The 17,587-nt window shown below is 41.1% G+C and overlaps 1 protein-coding gene across 5 annotated transcripts in view; it reads right to left on the bottom strand.

The window, feature by feature from the left end:
- Positions 1–17,587, bottom strand: part of FILIP1 (filamin A interacting protein 1) — a 110,635-nt gene that overhangs the window by 44,669 nt on the left and 48,379 nt on the right. For all 5 annotated transcript variants that reach the window (XR_009958021.1, XM_062572838.1, XM_062572840.1 and 2 more), the window contains 2 exons: positions 7,177–7,350; positions 5,520–5,698 (listed from right to left, as the gene is read on the bottom strand). Coding sequence is in view for 4 of the 5 variants with exons in the window: in XM_062572838.1 (XP_062428822.1) it covers positions 5,520–5,698; positions 7,177–7,350 (353 nt within the window). In the remaining variant the exon portion in view is untranslated. The remainder of the gene's footprint in view (positions 1–5,519; positions 5,699–7,176; positions 7,351–17,587) is intronic.

Here is a 17,587-nt window from a genome sequence, read left to right as displayed (position 1 = left end):
TTATTCTCTAGACAAGTTATTGACTGATGTGCCTGGTTTTCTTCTGTCATCTTTATTTTACAGTTTCAATAAAAATTAATAGAGAATGCAGACTGGAAAGGTAACGCCCGCAAAACGTCTAACCTACATCAAACTCCAGCCTCTACATTTGCTTGGGTACATTAAATAAAGGGAAACAAATGCAAGCATTTCCCAAAGAAAGGCTTGGTGCTGCCGTCTCGTGGGAAAAGGGAGAAGGGAAGCTTTGCTAATAAAAGCAGAAGGGGGGGGGGAGAAGTTTTTAAAACCTGCTAACATCAACACTCTCATTTTTTGTTTCAAGAAGGCTGTGTGCTTTACTGCTTGCAGATCAGTTTCCTTTGCAGGTGATGTGGGCCCAGAATTACATCACCAGAAGAGCAGCCAAGAGCATCTCGGTGCCAGGATGACTGAAGCCGGGAGGAATGTATTATCACAGATCACTGAGGACCTCGCCAGTGCATTCCTTGCTGGGGGTGCCACGCTGGGGGAGGCGCGGAGGAGACAATTTTACACCGCGTCTGAAACTTTGTGGAGGAAAGCTCTGGGGTCACAGTCCTGCAGTCTCCTCTAAGCAGATCTAATTATGGCCGAATACTTCAAAAAGAGGGCTTAACTAAAACCAGATTTCGCAGGGCATTGCTTAGAAAGTACAGCATGAATCCCCAACCCTGCCGCTGAGGAAAATGCGAAATGCTTCACTGCACTGGGAACACTGTCACTTTGCTTGCAAAGAATAATTTGAGGCTACAGCGAGAGACGCGAGAACCAGTTCAAAAGCTTTGTCACTTCAATGACATCTTACATGAAAACGTGACTGCACATAATATAGTCGTATTCATACAGACAATACTTACATTAGATAGTGGGTGTGTGTTTACTGGCATGTGTGGTGTGGTGAAATAGCCTCAGCAGTCTCAAGGGTCATGCTGGAAATGAGCAGGTTACTCACAAAGCAGTGGTGCAGATCACCCTTGGCAAGCTCCAGCAAAGCCTTGCTGCCACATCACACCACGCAGGCCACAGACAATGTCCCAGGCATATATGAAGGAAACTCTCTCCTCCCCCCGTTTTTGAAGGCTTTCAGGCTATTTCTGCTGTTCTCCTGCAGGACGAGGCTCAGTGGTCCTCACCACAAGCCTGTTTCCGAACTATTAAAATCAATGGGAGCTTTCCAGTGGTTTTAAATAGAAGCAAAATACGCTGTCAACAAAATGGATTAAAAGAAGAGTGCAAGACAAATTGTTCAGAGATTAGATTCTCTAAAAACTTCACAAATTTAAACCTCATCTCTGAGGTCCATCAAGAGCTCAAAGAAGACCTCAGGTTACGCAGCGCCTCCCCACTACCCTGAAAGAAAAGAGCCCTGCTGATCAAGTAAAAGATTTAACAGGCGCTTCTAAAGATTTCATTTTTTGTCCCTATAGTTTCCTAAAGAAGACTGAGGATTAGGACTAGGCAGAACAGAGAATAACCAAGCACCACTTTATGCTAATCCTACTTTACAGAAGATTTTTTTGGGGGAGTGTAAAAGGGCCAATAACTGATTTAACTACAGTCAAGCTGGTAACAAAGCTAATGCTGCGAACTCCCAGAAGTGTGACTGGAAAGCGGGAGGGTGCCTCAGCTGAGACTTCATCTTTGCAGCTGCAGTATCATCTCATGCTCTCTAGGTGCCCACTTCCAGCCAAGCTGTCATTGCAGCTCCACACAGACCCCTTATTCTCCATGTGCCAAGCGACAGACTCCTCTCACCATTTGCCACCAAAGGTCTCCGAGGGGAGCCTGGAGCCTCCAGCTCTTCTCCTTATTCCTGAGCCTCATCAAGGAGTTACAGGGAGACATCTGCTTTTACATTCCCAGGGTGGGGGCAGATAAGGTACCAAAGGCGGCACATTGCATTTGTCATCTACTGGGCTTTTCTGCTACTGTGCAAAAGACCACAGATCAAAAAAGGAGTTGATCATGCCCTTTTCTGGATATAGGAAAGCGCTGACCCAAGCTCCTTTTCTCACGCAAAGCACATCATGCTTGTGAGCACATGACTTCCCCATAGGGCACAGCGGACTGGCCACAGGGAAGTGCAGGCAGGTCATTTTTCCATCTCCAGCCTGGAGGAATGTAGCAGGCTGCTAGACAGCCTTCCCAAAGCCACATGTGCAAACAGTCTCGGCTATGTCAGCATGTCCAATTAGTCGTGGAAGAAGATAACGAAAACTAAAAAAGAAATCTGGTTAAAGTTAATAAGAGAGGATGAGCAATGGAGGATAGAGAAGGTCAGCACGGAAAGAGATCGTGATGGTGCAGAAATAGTGGCAGAGGTGGGTAAGTGTGGAAAAGGGGAATACTGGCTCAACGATAAGAAACAGAAGATACTATCCCTAACTTCTGAAACATTCCCAGCTTTATCGTAGCGTACTATAAGAAAATATGTGAAACACCTTGGCCAGCATGTCTGTAGAAGCACCTTCTACTAAAGTGACTAGATTTTTTTCAACTCCCTCTGGCAAAGGGCTGTCATTAGCACTTTATATAGTGTTTTTCTATAACATCCGGACTTTTTCTGAAGTTTTTCTGCAACTGACCTGCACAAATCTGGGAGTCAACACCAATAGTCAAGCCTTTGGTGACTGCTGCTTGCTCTGTTTACCCCTCCTAGCTGTATACTCCTGTATTCAGTTTTCTCTTTTATCTTTTATGCCTAACTATTCTTGACAAATCATGCATTTCTATTTCTTCTTCCTCTCTGTGTGAGGTTGCCCTAATATTTTGTCCTTCACAGAGGTGGTTAACTTTCATATTATGTTGTTATGGATAGATTAGAGGTAAAATGTATGAAAGTACATGCAAAAAAAAATCTAAAGTCAATACACTAGATGAGCACTAAAAAGATGTTAGAACCAAGGGATGTACTCTGCCCTTAAAGAATTTCCCATTTTATCTTGTTCAGACAGGACAGCAAGAGCAGATATAACCTCTAAAAGTTGGTGTGGCCAATATTGGTTATGGAAAGTTTGTAAAGTTCTGTGAGGACAGAAGTTGTTGCATGGTGCTGCTTTCCTTGTGCCAGGCTCCGGTGATACGGATGTCCCGCAGCACCGTTCCTCCTCCTCCTCCTCCAGCTCGCCCTGCCTCAGTGACGTTGTAGCTGTGAGTATAACAGAGGCACTGACAGGCAAAGTTCACCTTGGTGTCCTTTTTCTTTTCCATGGAAACTATATGTCTGTCCAGCTCTTAGTAAAGTAAGCCTCAGGCTTCAAAGCACCACAATAAAACAAATTATATATAGTGATATTTGTAAAATAGGAATGCTTAGGCAGAACCCTAAGAAATGCCTTTGGGCAGGCCAGCTCTCTGTTCCAAAATGCAGATTGAGTGTGATTTTCTGTATATTTTAACCTGTTGCAATTGAGTTCTTCTACTAAAAACCCAGTCTTTTGACAAAAATCTCCTGCTGATTTCCACCATGGGACTTTCCTGTTGAGTCATCCCGTCACCTTCTCTCTCTCCTTGAATGTAGCCTTCAGGTGATACTACTTCCAGTTTTAATAGCTACAAAGGTGTGAATGAAGCCTTAGCTTTCTGTGCACTCAGAAAACAAAACAAGTTGAGATAATTTAAGTGTAAGCGAATAAATAGTTTCCACTCCATCCTGATTTTGCTAATCATCTGCTCTGAAAGTAATCTGGGAGGAACATGCTGAACAAGGTGTGATATGCATACTTGATTTTCCATGTTTAGCCATATCCCATGTTCTCCCTCTTCAGCCACTGCTAGGCTTGAAATGTTTTTTCTCATTAGTGCCTTAGACAAACAAAATGGATTAAATAGCAAACATCAGATTTCTCTTGTCACTCAACATAAATCAAAAGGACTTTAGCAGTGTAATTCTTTCCCTGCAGCTACCAGTACAGAGGCACTGGTGACTAAAGCTAATGGATTTGGTTGCTCTTAAAGGATCTGCTTTCAATAGAAGTTCAAATTCAATTTCTCCTTTTTTATTGCTATTTGCCCCCAAAAATGTGTCATGTAGAGAAATAGAAGTTTAAAAGACACAAAAGAGTAGCAGAGTATGAGAGAATAACCACAAAGATAGGACTTGATATCTCAGCTTTGGTAATGAGACAGAAAACATTTTAGTGATTTAACTGAAAAAAACCAGTTTGGAACGGTTTATACTCTTGGGCTGCCTTCACGAGTTGAGCTAGGATTATAAGGCAACAACTATCAATTATAGTGAATGTGGTAGACAACGTATATTTTTTAACATAGATTTTACCTGTACAACAGTTCAGTTGTCTGCATCTCCACAAATACACGTATATTCAGCACAGAGAAAAAATGACAGCTAACAGAATTGGAGGTGAAATTATTCCTTACTTGGAAATACAACAAACTTAATTTTTGATTATCTGTTAAAGCAATGAAATTGCTAGATGCACAAGCTTTTCTGTTCTTTAAAGTTTGCCAGTCGACACAGAAGAATAAAGAGCCAGAAGAACAGCAGATATTATACAAGGAAATACCATTACTTTAGCTCTTGTGGCACCTTCTTAAAGCTGGCACTGAACTGAGCTCAGGAAATACAATGAACAATTTATCTTCTGGGTTTTTGCAAATGTCTGTCACTTGACAGTGGTTTCCTCAGAAGCATTTCTCCTTTAAACTTACCTTAAGTACTTTTCTCAGAGATTTTTTTAAAAACTTTGTCAATTGATTTGAGCAGTTTGATATGAGCGTGAAATATTTCCTATTGAAAAACTGAGACTGACTCCTCGTTCTTCACTTGTGTCGGGTGCTGTTTCTATTCTGAGACTTAGACAACAAATTACTCCCGCAAAGAGGAGAAAAATTTGGAAAACAAAAAAGAAAAGGAGTATGTGAGCCTGTTAGGTAAACACTGCAGACAGCAGACAGGGCATATTTTATAAAACGTGAAAATATTTTCTGCCTGGAGAACATAGATCTTGCCTGAGGTATGCTTCTTCAAAATTATAAAAAATAATGCAAATTATTTGTAAATTTGCAAGCCTAAGTGTGAAGGGTATGGCCAGCTTCCTACCACCCATTGGCACCTGTGTGCCAGTATTCTAATGTGTGGTTTTCCTAATCCCGTCCTCCTGCTGTGATCAGCAGTGCCCCATCCTTCACAGAAAACAGCTTGTTGGGTTCGTGTAGCTGAGCTTGCCAGTCCACAACTTAGCCAATGCAAATATCACCTGATCTCTAAAAAGCTGTCAGGAGATGAACCCAAAGGGGGCATGAGTAATTCAAAACAAATTCATTTTTAAATTCAAGTGCACACTACAGGAGTATTTTATGCTGTTCTTCCAGCTCTAGATGTGGACAATAATGTACTAAAACTGTGAGTGGCCTGACATTTACAAATGGTTTACATGGGCCTAGTGTCACTTAAACCCCAAAAATACTAGAACATGTCATTTCTTAACCAAAAAAGTTTAGAGATATTGAGGATATTCTTTATGCTGGCTTGTACTCACCTCTCACGCTCCTGTTCCAAGAGGTTGGTAAAGTCATCGCTCTTGTTCATGTAATCTGTGTGTTTATGCTTCTCATTTTCTAGCTCATAAACTGTGCGGCGATGGCACTTTTCTGCCAAGAGAAGCTGTTCCAGCATGCGTCGATATGTCTCTTTCTGCTTTTCTTCAAGTCTGTCCAGCTGGATTGTAGAAATGGAGAATAGACTGTTTTAAAGGTCTCCTTGCTTACTTCATCTGATTTATCAACCAACAATGTTGTGTCTAATAAATGCAAGTCCCATAATTTTGTCTTGGGCTTTACATAAAGCAGTGCCTTGAAAAAACAGTAACTGTCCTGTAAAAATAATGATTTCTTTGGGCAGTGTGTTTGCAATAAACATTTGCATAGTTCTCATACACAAAGGCCAGAACTTTGCATAGTTTTAGGATAACAAACATTGCAGCAGTGCAGAATGTCTCTTGTGGTGAGGTGCTGCACTCACTCGTCTTGTTTTGCAGAGGAAAAGCTGTAGCTTGGCACCTCACATTAGACAAGAATAATTAACCATTATCCATATAACCTATACCTATATAAGGTGCCCTGCAAATCCCAGGCAGGATACCTGCCCTCAGACCCTAGAGAAACTAGAAGCAACCGAAGAAAGCCAAAGGATTAGATGAACAGAGACTGGACCTTACTGGGAAGACTTTGATGTTTCATGCTAGACAACTGGAGCCTGAATTCAAGCACTTAAATGAGGGCTTAGATATCTAAATGTGGAATTTTAAGGTGTAAGCTCAAGGCTGGAATTTGAACTATGCATCTGCAACACAGTCATACCCCTAGGACTGCTGAGATACAAAGTGTAACCTATTTAGATTCAGCATGGATTCAGCTTTACATTTCCAGCTACAATTCATTATAAGCCTTAGGACTTATAACAGCCCCTCAGCCTGTTTTTGACACAAATTTCTCATTTTTATTAATAATACTGTACCGTTTTGTCTTCTATTTCTTCATTAATTTATTAATTAATTCTTCATTCACACCATGAACGTGTGCAATGCTTGCTCAGTTTGGAGTTCACACCGGCCTCAGGCATTCCTAGATCTATTCTACATTCATTTGTTGCTTAGATTTTAAATCAAGAGATCAAGTCCTTCAGGTCTTCTTTAGGCCTTGAACTGACCTCAACAGTTCTTCAGTGTTTCAAGCTTAAGTGACTTAAAATGAGTATTGATTTATGACAGTGTAAATACAGTCCAAATCAATCTCTGATAATCTTCTCCTCCTAACTACTCATATGATACTGCTCTAGCAGGCCAAGAAAGTCAAAGAGTACTTATCAGTGCTGTGAACACTGGGGATTCAAGCCTATAATTGAATGGAATTTATAAAACAGAAGAAAATGTAACACGAGAAGATTTTGTTCTTGCCTGACTGTAGCAATCCTAAGCAGTATATGAGATCTTTACTGTTTAAGTTCAAACTCAATGATTTTGTTTTCCTGCAGGTTAAGTGAACAAAAATATTCAAATTTTCTTCAATTTCTTGTCATTTGTACAGGAGTTATATAATCCTCTTGCGTGCTTTGCACAAATTCAGAGTAGGTGGAGTTTTACTTCTGATTAAGATTGCCCCATATAAATTTGCTGAGGTAAATCAAGAACCTATTACCTCTGAAATTGGTTTCTCATAGACATCTTCTCCTATCGATTTTTCTTGGGCAAGGATGGCATCCCTGTGTAGCACTCGGAGCACATTCTCTGGAGCTGCAGATCCATAATGAGCTTCTAAAACTTCAGGTTTGGTTTTCTCTGTCTTCAGCATATGGATCACATCCTCCCTTGCCTGTAAAATTGTAATTCAGTACCATAAACCAACTTGTAACCAACAGGGAAGAGAGGGCATTTGAAATGTACAGAGCGCGTATGCAAAAGTAAAATAAATTAGAAGAACGTCAGCCTGCCAATTTAAGTACAAAATCAGTGGGAGATAGCAAAGTAAACATTATCTTTGCAAACTGAATGGGATCCTTGTAGACATTAATCTGTTCCTGCCTGTCCTTACATATGAGTCCTGTGACATTTATTTGAGTTGGAACGAGAGCCAGGGAACATCATTACTCCTCATATACTTCTTTGTCTTATTCCCTGTCCATGCATTTCACTGACTGAAGTAGGTGAGAAGATGAGTAAGCCAAGCAGCACAAGCGAGCTGAATTAATATTTCTGAGGCAGTCTCAAGTCAAGTTTTTCTCGTTGCCCACTACTTGACTTTGTGACTGCAAGTTCTCTGCAAGTAACATTTCAAGTAACATTTTCTAGTTTTTCTTGATTTGTTGAAGAAAACCCCCAAAAGGCTGTAAAAACCAGCTAACCAACACAGCTAGTGACAGGTACAATGAGGCTGAATAAATCTTTCCGAAAGTGGAGGACAGCCCCATAAGCCTTTAAGCTCCCAGGACATCTGGAAGCAATGGTGCACCGGTGGTTGGGGGGATTACGGATCTCCACTTCTCCTCTGGGCTCAGGATAAGGAGCCCTGTAATTGCAGATGGCATGACCAGGTGTCCAGTCTGGTGAGACTGCTCCACAAGGCCACCTGTCTGTAAATAAGAGGCATTTTAGAGCCATACTGCAGACAAACACCTAATCTCAAGCTCTGTTTCCGGTGGTATCTGTCAGCATCTGTTAAGCCGTCTGTAAAATGGGAGAATGACGCTTGTCCTTCAAGGCAGGTTTATAAGGCTGTGCTCTGCAGAAGGGTTGTACAAGGAACAAGTTATCGGCGGGCAAAGGACAGATCCCTGGTTACCCTAGAGCTCCTGGAAGGGCTCTCAGCCTGAAGGGGTGGGAGGCAGAAAAATGTGGGCACTGTTTTTTCTCTTGCCTCAACCTCTGTGCATATAGAAAGCAAATTAAGGGTTCACATACTTTAGGAAAAGGCTCTTATGTAAGCAACATCTGTTTAGGATTTATGAACTGACCAAAGCGTCACACTTTTCCATAGGATTGATAATGGCACTCTGCATTATCCCAACAGCAAATCTTCAATCTATGCCACACCACAGAGGCACCATAGCTCTATAAAACCACCTGCTTTTAGAATAAGTAAGGAAATAATCTCAGGAAATGTCAAAGACCTTTTAATCTTTTTTTTTTTAGTAAAATAAACTAACATGAAAAGAAAATAAAAGATGAATTTGAGGCAAAGTTTGTACCATCCAGTTGAAAACTGGCTGAATTATAAACAGCTATCTGTAGGGGCCTACTCTGTACAACATTTTGTAACCTTAAGCAGAAGCTTTACACATAGTTCTGTCTGAAAATAGAAAATACAGGCTGGAATGGTATTAATTTTTTTTAGCATGAGCTTGGGAAAGGTGCATCACTCATAGATGTCAAAACCACAGATGAATTATGTGAGTTAGTCCCAAAGCGAGCCAAGAGAACCTGCACACCTCACTGCATCATGTCCTGGGAATATGCCACTCTCAATCCACTCTCAATTCAGGAAAAATGTTATTTTAGGACAGTTTTAGACAGTTTCAAGAACATATCATTTTTATATCCCTCTACAAATAACAGTTATCTTAGTGTCTTAGTTACTATGAGGCCAATGTTTCTACACTAAAAGAAAAGCCCTTTAAAAGTCTAATAAAATAGCATTGGAGTTTTTTGGTGCTTATAAAAATCACAGTTTTATGACTGTTACCCTAGGCTCTTTTAGGAGGAGAATGTTTTACTGAGCTGTGGAGTCAGGCTTCACCTTCTGGGCCTCCAGGAACCCCATTGTGCTGCAAGATCCCATGTCCTTGGGGGCCAGTGCATGCTTGTTGGCTCTGCTCTCCCTCCCCAGCCCCATCTCCACCTCACTGTAGCACAGTAGCTGGCAAAATCTCCTGGGGGCAGAAAGGGTGAGTTTGGCCCCTGCCAGCCTGCTTCACTTAGGGATCCAAGAATGAAGTTTTCTCCTCCTGAGTGACTAAATGCTCCAACCACTAGATGTTCTGTGACATGCAGACTGTAGGAAACTTCTGCATCCTGAATCACCTCACTATGACCAGGAGGCAACTTTTTAAGGGTTGTAATGACTAAGTTAGGTTGCTAAAAAAAGTCAAACAAGGTCAAACCTTGTTGTTGGCATCTACACAGAGTTCACTAAATCACACCTTTGAGGATCTTCCCTCAGCATCCAGACCATATCTGTGTCCTGCCGTGATAGATATAGTCAGTGTCCCCTGCATGCCACGCAGGAGGGGTCCCAGCACTTGGGGAGAGCCCTGTGCATGGGGGCACCCAAAGCAGTGGGACAAGGAGCAGCCCCTTCTGCTCCGTGCAGGGGGAGGCCCAACTTCTACATCCTGAAACCGTGGTTTGTTTTGATTCTGAGCACATTTTAAGCCCTGTAAGTGCCATTTTTCAGCGACAGACCTCAGCCCCTAAGCTGTTTGGAAGGGAAGGTGGATAAAACCCGGCAAGGCTGTTGTGCTTTGCATGGCATAATTAAACATTGACAAGGCCAGGGAAAGTGAACAGAGGGAGCTCAGGCTTGGCTACTTAATGCTATGACTTGGGAGAGTGAAGAGCTGGACTCCAATTCCTACAACAATTATTTAATATAATAATAAATGACAGAGGGACCAAATCTTGTTATTCTCAATGAGTGCCCTAACTCCTATTCAGTTGTGCACATGCTTACTTTATTTTCAATCTTGTTAGTCTTTAATCATTGCAGATTCAAATGGAGGAAAGGTAGCAGCAGAGAAGAAGAGAGTCACTGAAATCACAAATAATTTGACCATTAAGGAAGGTTGCTGGAAGCTCTGGGGTTGGCTCCCAAGGGACTGCAGCAGGTGCTGAGCTGAGGGAGCTGGTGACACTCAGCAGAGGAGCTGACTCCCCAAATGGGCAAGGAGGGGATGTCCAACCTGGAGCTCTGAGGAAACCTTTAGTTATTGCCTCATCTTTAAAAGAAACTTAACCCCAGAAGACAGGAAGGACTGGGAGCTCCGACGGGAGACACCTCTCCCCGCAGCCCAAGGGAAAGCTTTGCAGCCCTGGGGAGCCGGGGTGGCACCAGTGCCGTGGCCAGGCAGCTCCTACTTGCCTCCCTCTTGCAGGGCACTTCACGCTCGACCTGCACGGGGATCTGCATGCTGTTGGTGTGGCAAGGTGCCTTCTGCCTTTCCTGGACTTGGCCTGTTGTTCTTATCATTATCTTTTCAAGGATATCAGCTAATTCGCCGAGTGCGCTGTTTCCATGGACTTATGATAACAGTTTGTGAAAAGCAAACTAACAAACAGACACTCCACATCAGGTTGCTAGGAAGCACTGGAGCGAGAAAGGGGCCTCATGCTAATAATAAACTGAAGAGAAATTTGCTTTCATTTGGTCAGAGAAATGCCCAAGCATAGAAAGATTCTGAAATGCATCGACTCTATGTCAGAGTGGATTCACAGGGACATGGGTGACATTGTAACTTCCCATCAGCCTCAGGATTTGCTAACTTTGACTAGTCTCTCTGAAACTCCTCAGGGTACATGCACAGGGAATATGCTGAATCAGCAGGCTTGGATAATTCATAATTTCACGTTTCCTTCAGATGACTAATTTTCCACGGCAACAACTAGATGAGAACTGACATGGAGATGTTTCCTTTCAATGTATAGTGAACAGCTATCATTATGTTAAATCTCAGGATACAGACCATTTTCAGATAACAAGTCTGAATAATCCTGTGGGAGAACACTGGGGCTACATCAACACACGTACTTGGAAAGAGGTAGGAGAGGCTCCAAGTGGGGCATTCTTAGCTAAGAATAAAGAACAATACCGGCAAAGTGTTTCCACTGATGGACATCTACTTTAGGTGCCTCCTTTGTCTCAAACTACAATGCTATTTAGCAAAAGGCATATACTAGAAGATAAACACAAGGAAGAGATTTCAAATTGGAAGTAAACTTGGATATAAATCACAGACTGAAGTTGTTAGATGTTTTGGTAGAGGAATAACAGTGTTTTGGCACAGGAAAGCCATCTCTGAACTCCACTTTTTTTCTGATGAGACAGACTATTCAGACATAAGATGACCATATATTGCAACAGCTTTTAACAAACGAAAATTATGAAAGTCTAGAAGACTGCAGTTAGTGAGAGAAGCTCTTTAAAGGCAAGATATGGATTTTAGAAAGCACATGCATTTTTCTTTATAGAGATTGTTGTGCCTGTTTAGTTTTTTCATAACTTAAATTGTCCTACAGAAATCTCCAAACTAAGCTTCTCTCTGTTATATTCAGTTTGTTGGTTCCTGGAAAATAAATTCACTTTTCTGTTAGTACAGTGTCCCCAAATAACCAATTTTCTAAATAGTAGCAGCGATCAAGGCAGATTAATGAACGGGTCACTCAGAAATACCCTCAAGAGAAAAAGCACAAAAGGATGGATAAAATGAAATGTGTTACTCCACAGGCATTTTCTCTAGGAGCAAAGCTTGCTTAGGAGACTCCCTGTCAGCGAAACTGCTTCATCTGTCTCTGCTGATAAAGAAATAGTAATGTCCAACTGTAAATAAGTCTTATTTAGTGCTTACTGGAGATACCAAAATCTAAAGGTTTATGACCTTAGCTCTCTAGTAGGTCCATAGAGGGGCCGAAGCTCCATAAAACCCTGCTGTCACACACAGCTTCCCACTCTCTCCTTTCCATCTCCTCTACAGCCTAATGATTACTGCACTTACTTAAGATGCGGGATCTGAGTTCAAGATCTTTTTCCACCCTGAAAACACAAATTCATGCTTTCCTCCTCTCAGAAAGTTTTAACCACCCCGCTAGAAAGCTGAAGTGAGGCCACTTTTTGCATGGCTATGGTGAAATACTCACTTTTTGGCAGACTGAAAGAGAAGAGCTCTTATTTTTTTGTGTGTTTTTCACTTGCTGGCTTGAGTAGGGTAGGGTCTGAGCTCCAAACTGTGCTTTAATACGTACCTAGTAAAATATTTCAGTAATATAGGAAGGCCGCGAAGAGGTCTCCGCATAAAACTGAAAACGTTGAGAAAACAATAGCAGGACTCCACTGCTTGTAAAAGGGGACCGGCAGCCTAGCAACCAAATTCCCGGTCAATGGAAAGACTGTGACAGAAGACCAGCATCAGGACGTGCTTCCTCGTAGTGCCCTGCCCTGCCAAGTTACTGCAGCCCTCTCTCTCCATTCCCACAGTCTTTGGCCTCTCCAACGAGACTGCTAACAAAACTTAGCACCCACTAAACGGGGCATTTTTGCAATAGCCCATTTGTCACCTGGGAAATGGACTGAGCCAATCAAACTTGTTTCACTGAAGGCATCTATTAAATTGGAAAATTTTGCAGTTGTATTCAGGATGGGCTGAATGGATGCAAAGTAATCTCTGTCAGATGAAAGTAAAACCCAAGTCAAGAGCCTTTGCCAGCACATTTCCTAAATTCTTCTCCTGAATTTTGTTTGTTTTTCAGTTGCCTTCCTGCCAATTTGCAACACACCATTCTCTAAAACCATTTATCAGTAACTATTTCCCTTCATGGCTTGATGATTGTTTTAAAATATGTCCAATGACATCGGAGCAATCTGAATTCTTCAATAACACAACGAGACTCCTCTCAGTTAATACAAAAATATTCTGAAAATTCAGTAGTGTTTATGGGGACTACATTTATGCAATATTTGGAAGTTCTGATATTTCCAACTTTCGAATATTTCTTTTCTAATCCTCATGACACTTTGTTATGCCTACACAAGTGGAAGTAGAGACTTAATGTTTATAAAGTCGTATTTTTCCTCTGCTTAATGGCAAGAAAATATCTATCAAACCACAGAGAGGGGCCGTTACTTATTACTTGTGTTGTTATTTCACACAGCTCAGGTTATTAATAGTGTAACAGCTGCTCCATACTGGATCAGAAACTAGATAAGGTCACAGGTTCCATCTAATGCTGTGATCTTACCAGTGGCTGATTTCCTAAATTCCAATAGACTAACTTTTCACCTAGAGCTAACGAACATCATAATCGAGGCATCTTTCTGAAGGAAACCGGGAGGATGTTCTCATCCTGCTTTTGGCACTTTCCAAGGCATGCTTGTGCTCTGCCACAGCCAGGACAGGAATAGACTTGTTTCTGAACAAGTCTAGAGACCACAGAGGATGATTATATGTTCGTTTACATTAATTCAATGAAGACAACAACTTCAGGCACAGGTAGTCCAAAACCAGTGTCTGCAAAACTTTCCTAATACTAATCCACAAGGTTTAGACCCAGTTACTTCCCTCCTTTTCTTATCTTAGAAGGAAACTTCAGTAATTAAAAGGAAAGTATTTTTTCTTCATTTTGTATTGTGACACTATGAATAGAAAAAAAAAAGTAGTAAAAATTACCCCTGCCAGCTGGGATGATACTTTTATTAATAACCTGCTTGGTCAACTGCAGCATCCATATAGCTACAGTGACTGGAGAGAAACTTGTTTCCCAGGTTAAATGTGCTTGGTGTACAGAGCACACTTCAAAGCTGGAAAGCTGGTTGCTCTAACGCATATTGTGTCATCCAAAGCCACTTTTTGCTAAAATCTTGAGAAACATTTTTCTCTATATATCTGAAGTAGCCTTATTTGTTTCACTCACCTAATGATTCTAGCCATGCAAAACGTTGGCTGTTGACATATATACAGAATTTTTTTTGTGGATAAAGAAATTGCTTTTCATCTCAGCTAAATTTCCTAACACTTGAAACTGTGCAGTTCACTTAGTTGGATTTCTTTTAGCATTTCTGGACTCAGGCCTATGTCAGTGGTTCTCACTGAAAATTAAAAGATGACTTCAGTGACAAAAAGTGGCTTTCAGTGCTTTTTACAGAAGTTTACTGAAATATATCATGAAATGCACACGACTTCTTGTGGCTCTGGGGATATGAAGCAGAATTGTCCTCTCTTGTTCACATCGTGCAGCACTTTCTGACCTTGTACAGAGCCTTTGGAGCTATACAGTGTATTTCATTTTGTTATGAGTTATCTCACAGTGATAACACAGAAAAAATCAATACTGAGGAAGAAGTACATGATAGACCAACTCATCCACTGCATAAGTCCTCTGAAGTGGCTCCAGAAAAATTACATCAGAGATTAATTTGGCCTCCTATGTTTAAAAGAGTCCATGCTAAAGATTGCAGAGCTGGGGAGAAGCAGCACTGAGAAGTATATTACTTCTTACAAAAAGCTTCAAAACAGATCAAATGAGTGCTAGAAGACATCTGTCTGTTATTTCCTGCCCACACAGCTTTGTTCTGCTTTATTGCCAGAGAGCTCCATGGATGATGTCACTTTTCTCTGAAGAAAACAGGCCACCAGAGCCTTTCACTGACATAATTAATTATCTGTAGTCTGGGCCACAGCCAGAAAATTCCCATGGCAAGGCCCCGAGAAGAATTAACTCCATACTGCTTGATGTTTTCAGAATTATAGGGTCTGGGATATCATTTCTCATCTTTCCACACTGAAAGAGAGCTTTGCTCGATATTATCAAATCATGGGGAAATCACTGTGCCACAGAGAATTTCAGTGTCATGATCTCAGTCAGCACGGAGAGACCAACGTCAGAGGCCACTGTCAGTTATGAGCACAAATCTGCATGTGGGGATATGCTTTACTGCTCTCAGGAATGCATCACGATGGCAAAACCTGCTGTTTTGGGGTTTACCATATCCAGTTACATAGATTATGTTTTAGCCATCTTTAACTATGTAGTAACATTTTGCACAGGACATGAAGCCCAGCAGCAAGCAGTGACCACAGATTGATACAAACAGCCAGGGGAGAGAGGAAAGAACATCTATTAAAACACTTTTTTGGACACTTTGTCGGCAAGAATCATTAACAGTGCACAAAGGAGGGTATTTACAGTTCAGGACTGCTAAATGGCTCTACGTTACAGTGTGCAGCCTACATTTGACATAATTAACAGAGCAACTTCAGGTCTCTTCTCTCACCAGCTGGCAGAGCACAAGTCACCACCACGTTTGCAAAGGCCAAGGATAGTTCCTGCTTCTCCAAATCAGACATGGAAAACCCCAGCGAGAAAGTCCTTGTTCTGCTTTATTCATACTAAGGAAATGATCTGCAGCTTGCTACACCCCAGGTGAATGGCAGATCATAAGCTACTATAGTGATATAGGAAGCCGTTGAAATTGTAGCACCTTTCACCCACATTAAGATGTGTTTATATTGCTGAACTTAGGTAGTAAGGTGTTGCATTCCTTTTGTGAGCAGAACTTATTTTATGATCTGTTACCACACATTTCAGAAGAAAAAAAAAAGACAAATGATGAAAGGATAATAGCAAAAAAAGCTTTTCCCCCTTCTTTCTTGTGTTATCAACTGCCACTTAATATAATGGAAACCAGCCTGGACCAAGACTCAAGAGATCCAGGTTCTGTTAATAGGCTCTTTCCCATGCTTAACACATATAACTTAACCTGACTATGCTCAAGTTCCCATTCCATAAAGGAAATAATACTTCCCAGAAATGCTGTGAGACTTAATTTGTGAATATATACAGGATCCCCAGACCCTACGATATGTAGCCTGAATTCTACAAAAAAATTACGCCGTTGTGGCATCAATACCATCTTTCTTTTATTCATTTCCCTCTATTCCTCTATTTTCTTCCATTTCAACCATTTTTACATATTTCCAGGCTATCATCCAACTTGTTGAAATACATGGCAAACTGAAAACATCCTCATTAGGATATTTTTATCCTACATTTAAACTAGGTTCTCCAGATAGCTCTTTGAAAGTACATCATTGACTGTATAAGGAACTGAAACACCTGAAATTGGATGCTCTGAATTGGACTTCAGTTATATATATATACATATATGTATATATGCATAATATATAGAGAGGGTTTTTTTGCAATGATCTAGTTTCCTCTGGCAGGAATGAGCATGTGTCTAGTGGGATGGAGCAAGAGACAAGCTGGTGCCACTGGGGCCCTAGCCGTCAAAATGATGAACTTGGAGGAAATCCTTCTGCCTCCTTTGCAGAGACTCTAGCATAACTAAGAGCAGGAGACCAACAGACGTAAGTGTGTATACAAGTGTAATAAACTGTATACATAACTTTCTCTTGTCCAAGCATTTTGTTGGCTTCAACAAGCTGGTTTACAGGGCTCTGTGCTCTACTGCTGTGCATTCAAGTTGCTGATGACAGATAAATGTGCAAGAATACCAGGACTACATTACAACACTGGCCAGCACTTACCCACAAAGCTGGTTATTTGAACAGATAAATAGTCCAAGGGAGTGAGGGAAGTGGAGCCACATGGCTACGCTTGGGTCCCTGCAATCGCATTCCCAGGAACAACTCAGTTGCCCTTCAAAATGCCATTTTGCCTGAGATACTGAGAACTCCTGAGCCAATATCTGGTGAAATGGTTTTACATCGTAGACTCAACTGCATCAACAATTCTGTTTCTAAGTCGTTCAAACGAAAAGGCAACAGCTACCTGGACGTTACTATGTAACTGTACTTGGGTTAGTAAGAAATCCTTCCTATAATTTTGCTGGTATGGAAAAAATGATGCTATTTTTTTAAAAAAATAAAAACAATCATTTCCAGGATAAGAAATATTTCACTTGCAAAATCCAAGTCACTTCTGTCTTAGAGAAGGACCACACTTAACAGTGTCTTGACAGCACAGTATTTTGGGTAATAGTTTGACTGCTTGGTATTCACAGACCTCAGATATAAGTCACTGAGCTCATTTTAATTTGGACATCATGCAAAATCCTATGCTTAAGCCAGCAATTCTGCAAACATGTGGCAATACACAGGATGTTCTGTAGGACTAGCAGTTTTCTGTGCAAAACTGCTACATTTTTCTCATTTAAATCAACCAACAGGTGGAGCCTTAAACCCTAGGAAAAAGACACTTTCCCAAATAATCATGTTCTCACAATTATTATATAAAGGTTTGCATTTGCTGTTATTAAAACTCATTTTTGGATGGAAAACAATCAGTTTTGCTCTCCAGAGGTTATCTGATGTTCAGCTGGAGAA

The sequence above is a fragment of the Rhea pennata genome, chromosome 3 (genome assembly GCF_028389875.1).
Source record: "Rhea pennata isolate bPtePen1 chromosome 3, bPtePen1.pri, whole genome shotgun sequence".
NCBI classification, from domain to species: domain Eukaryota; kingdom Metazoa; phylum Chordata; class Aves; order Rheiformes; family Rheidae; genus Rhea; species Rhea pennata.
This window is presented reverse-complemented; position numbering and strand designations above follow the sequence as displayed.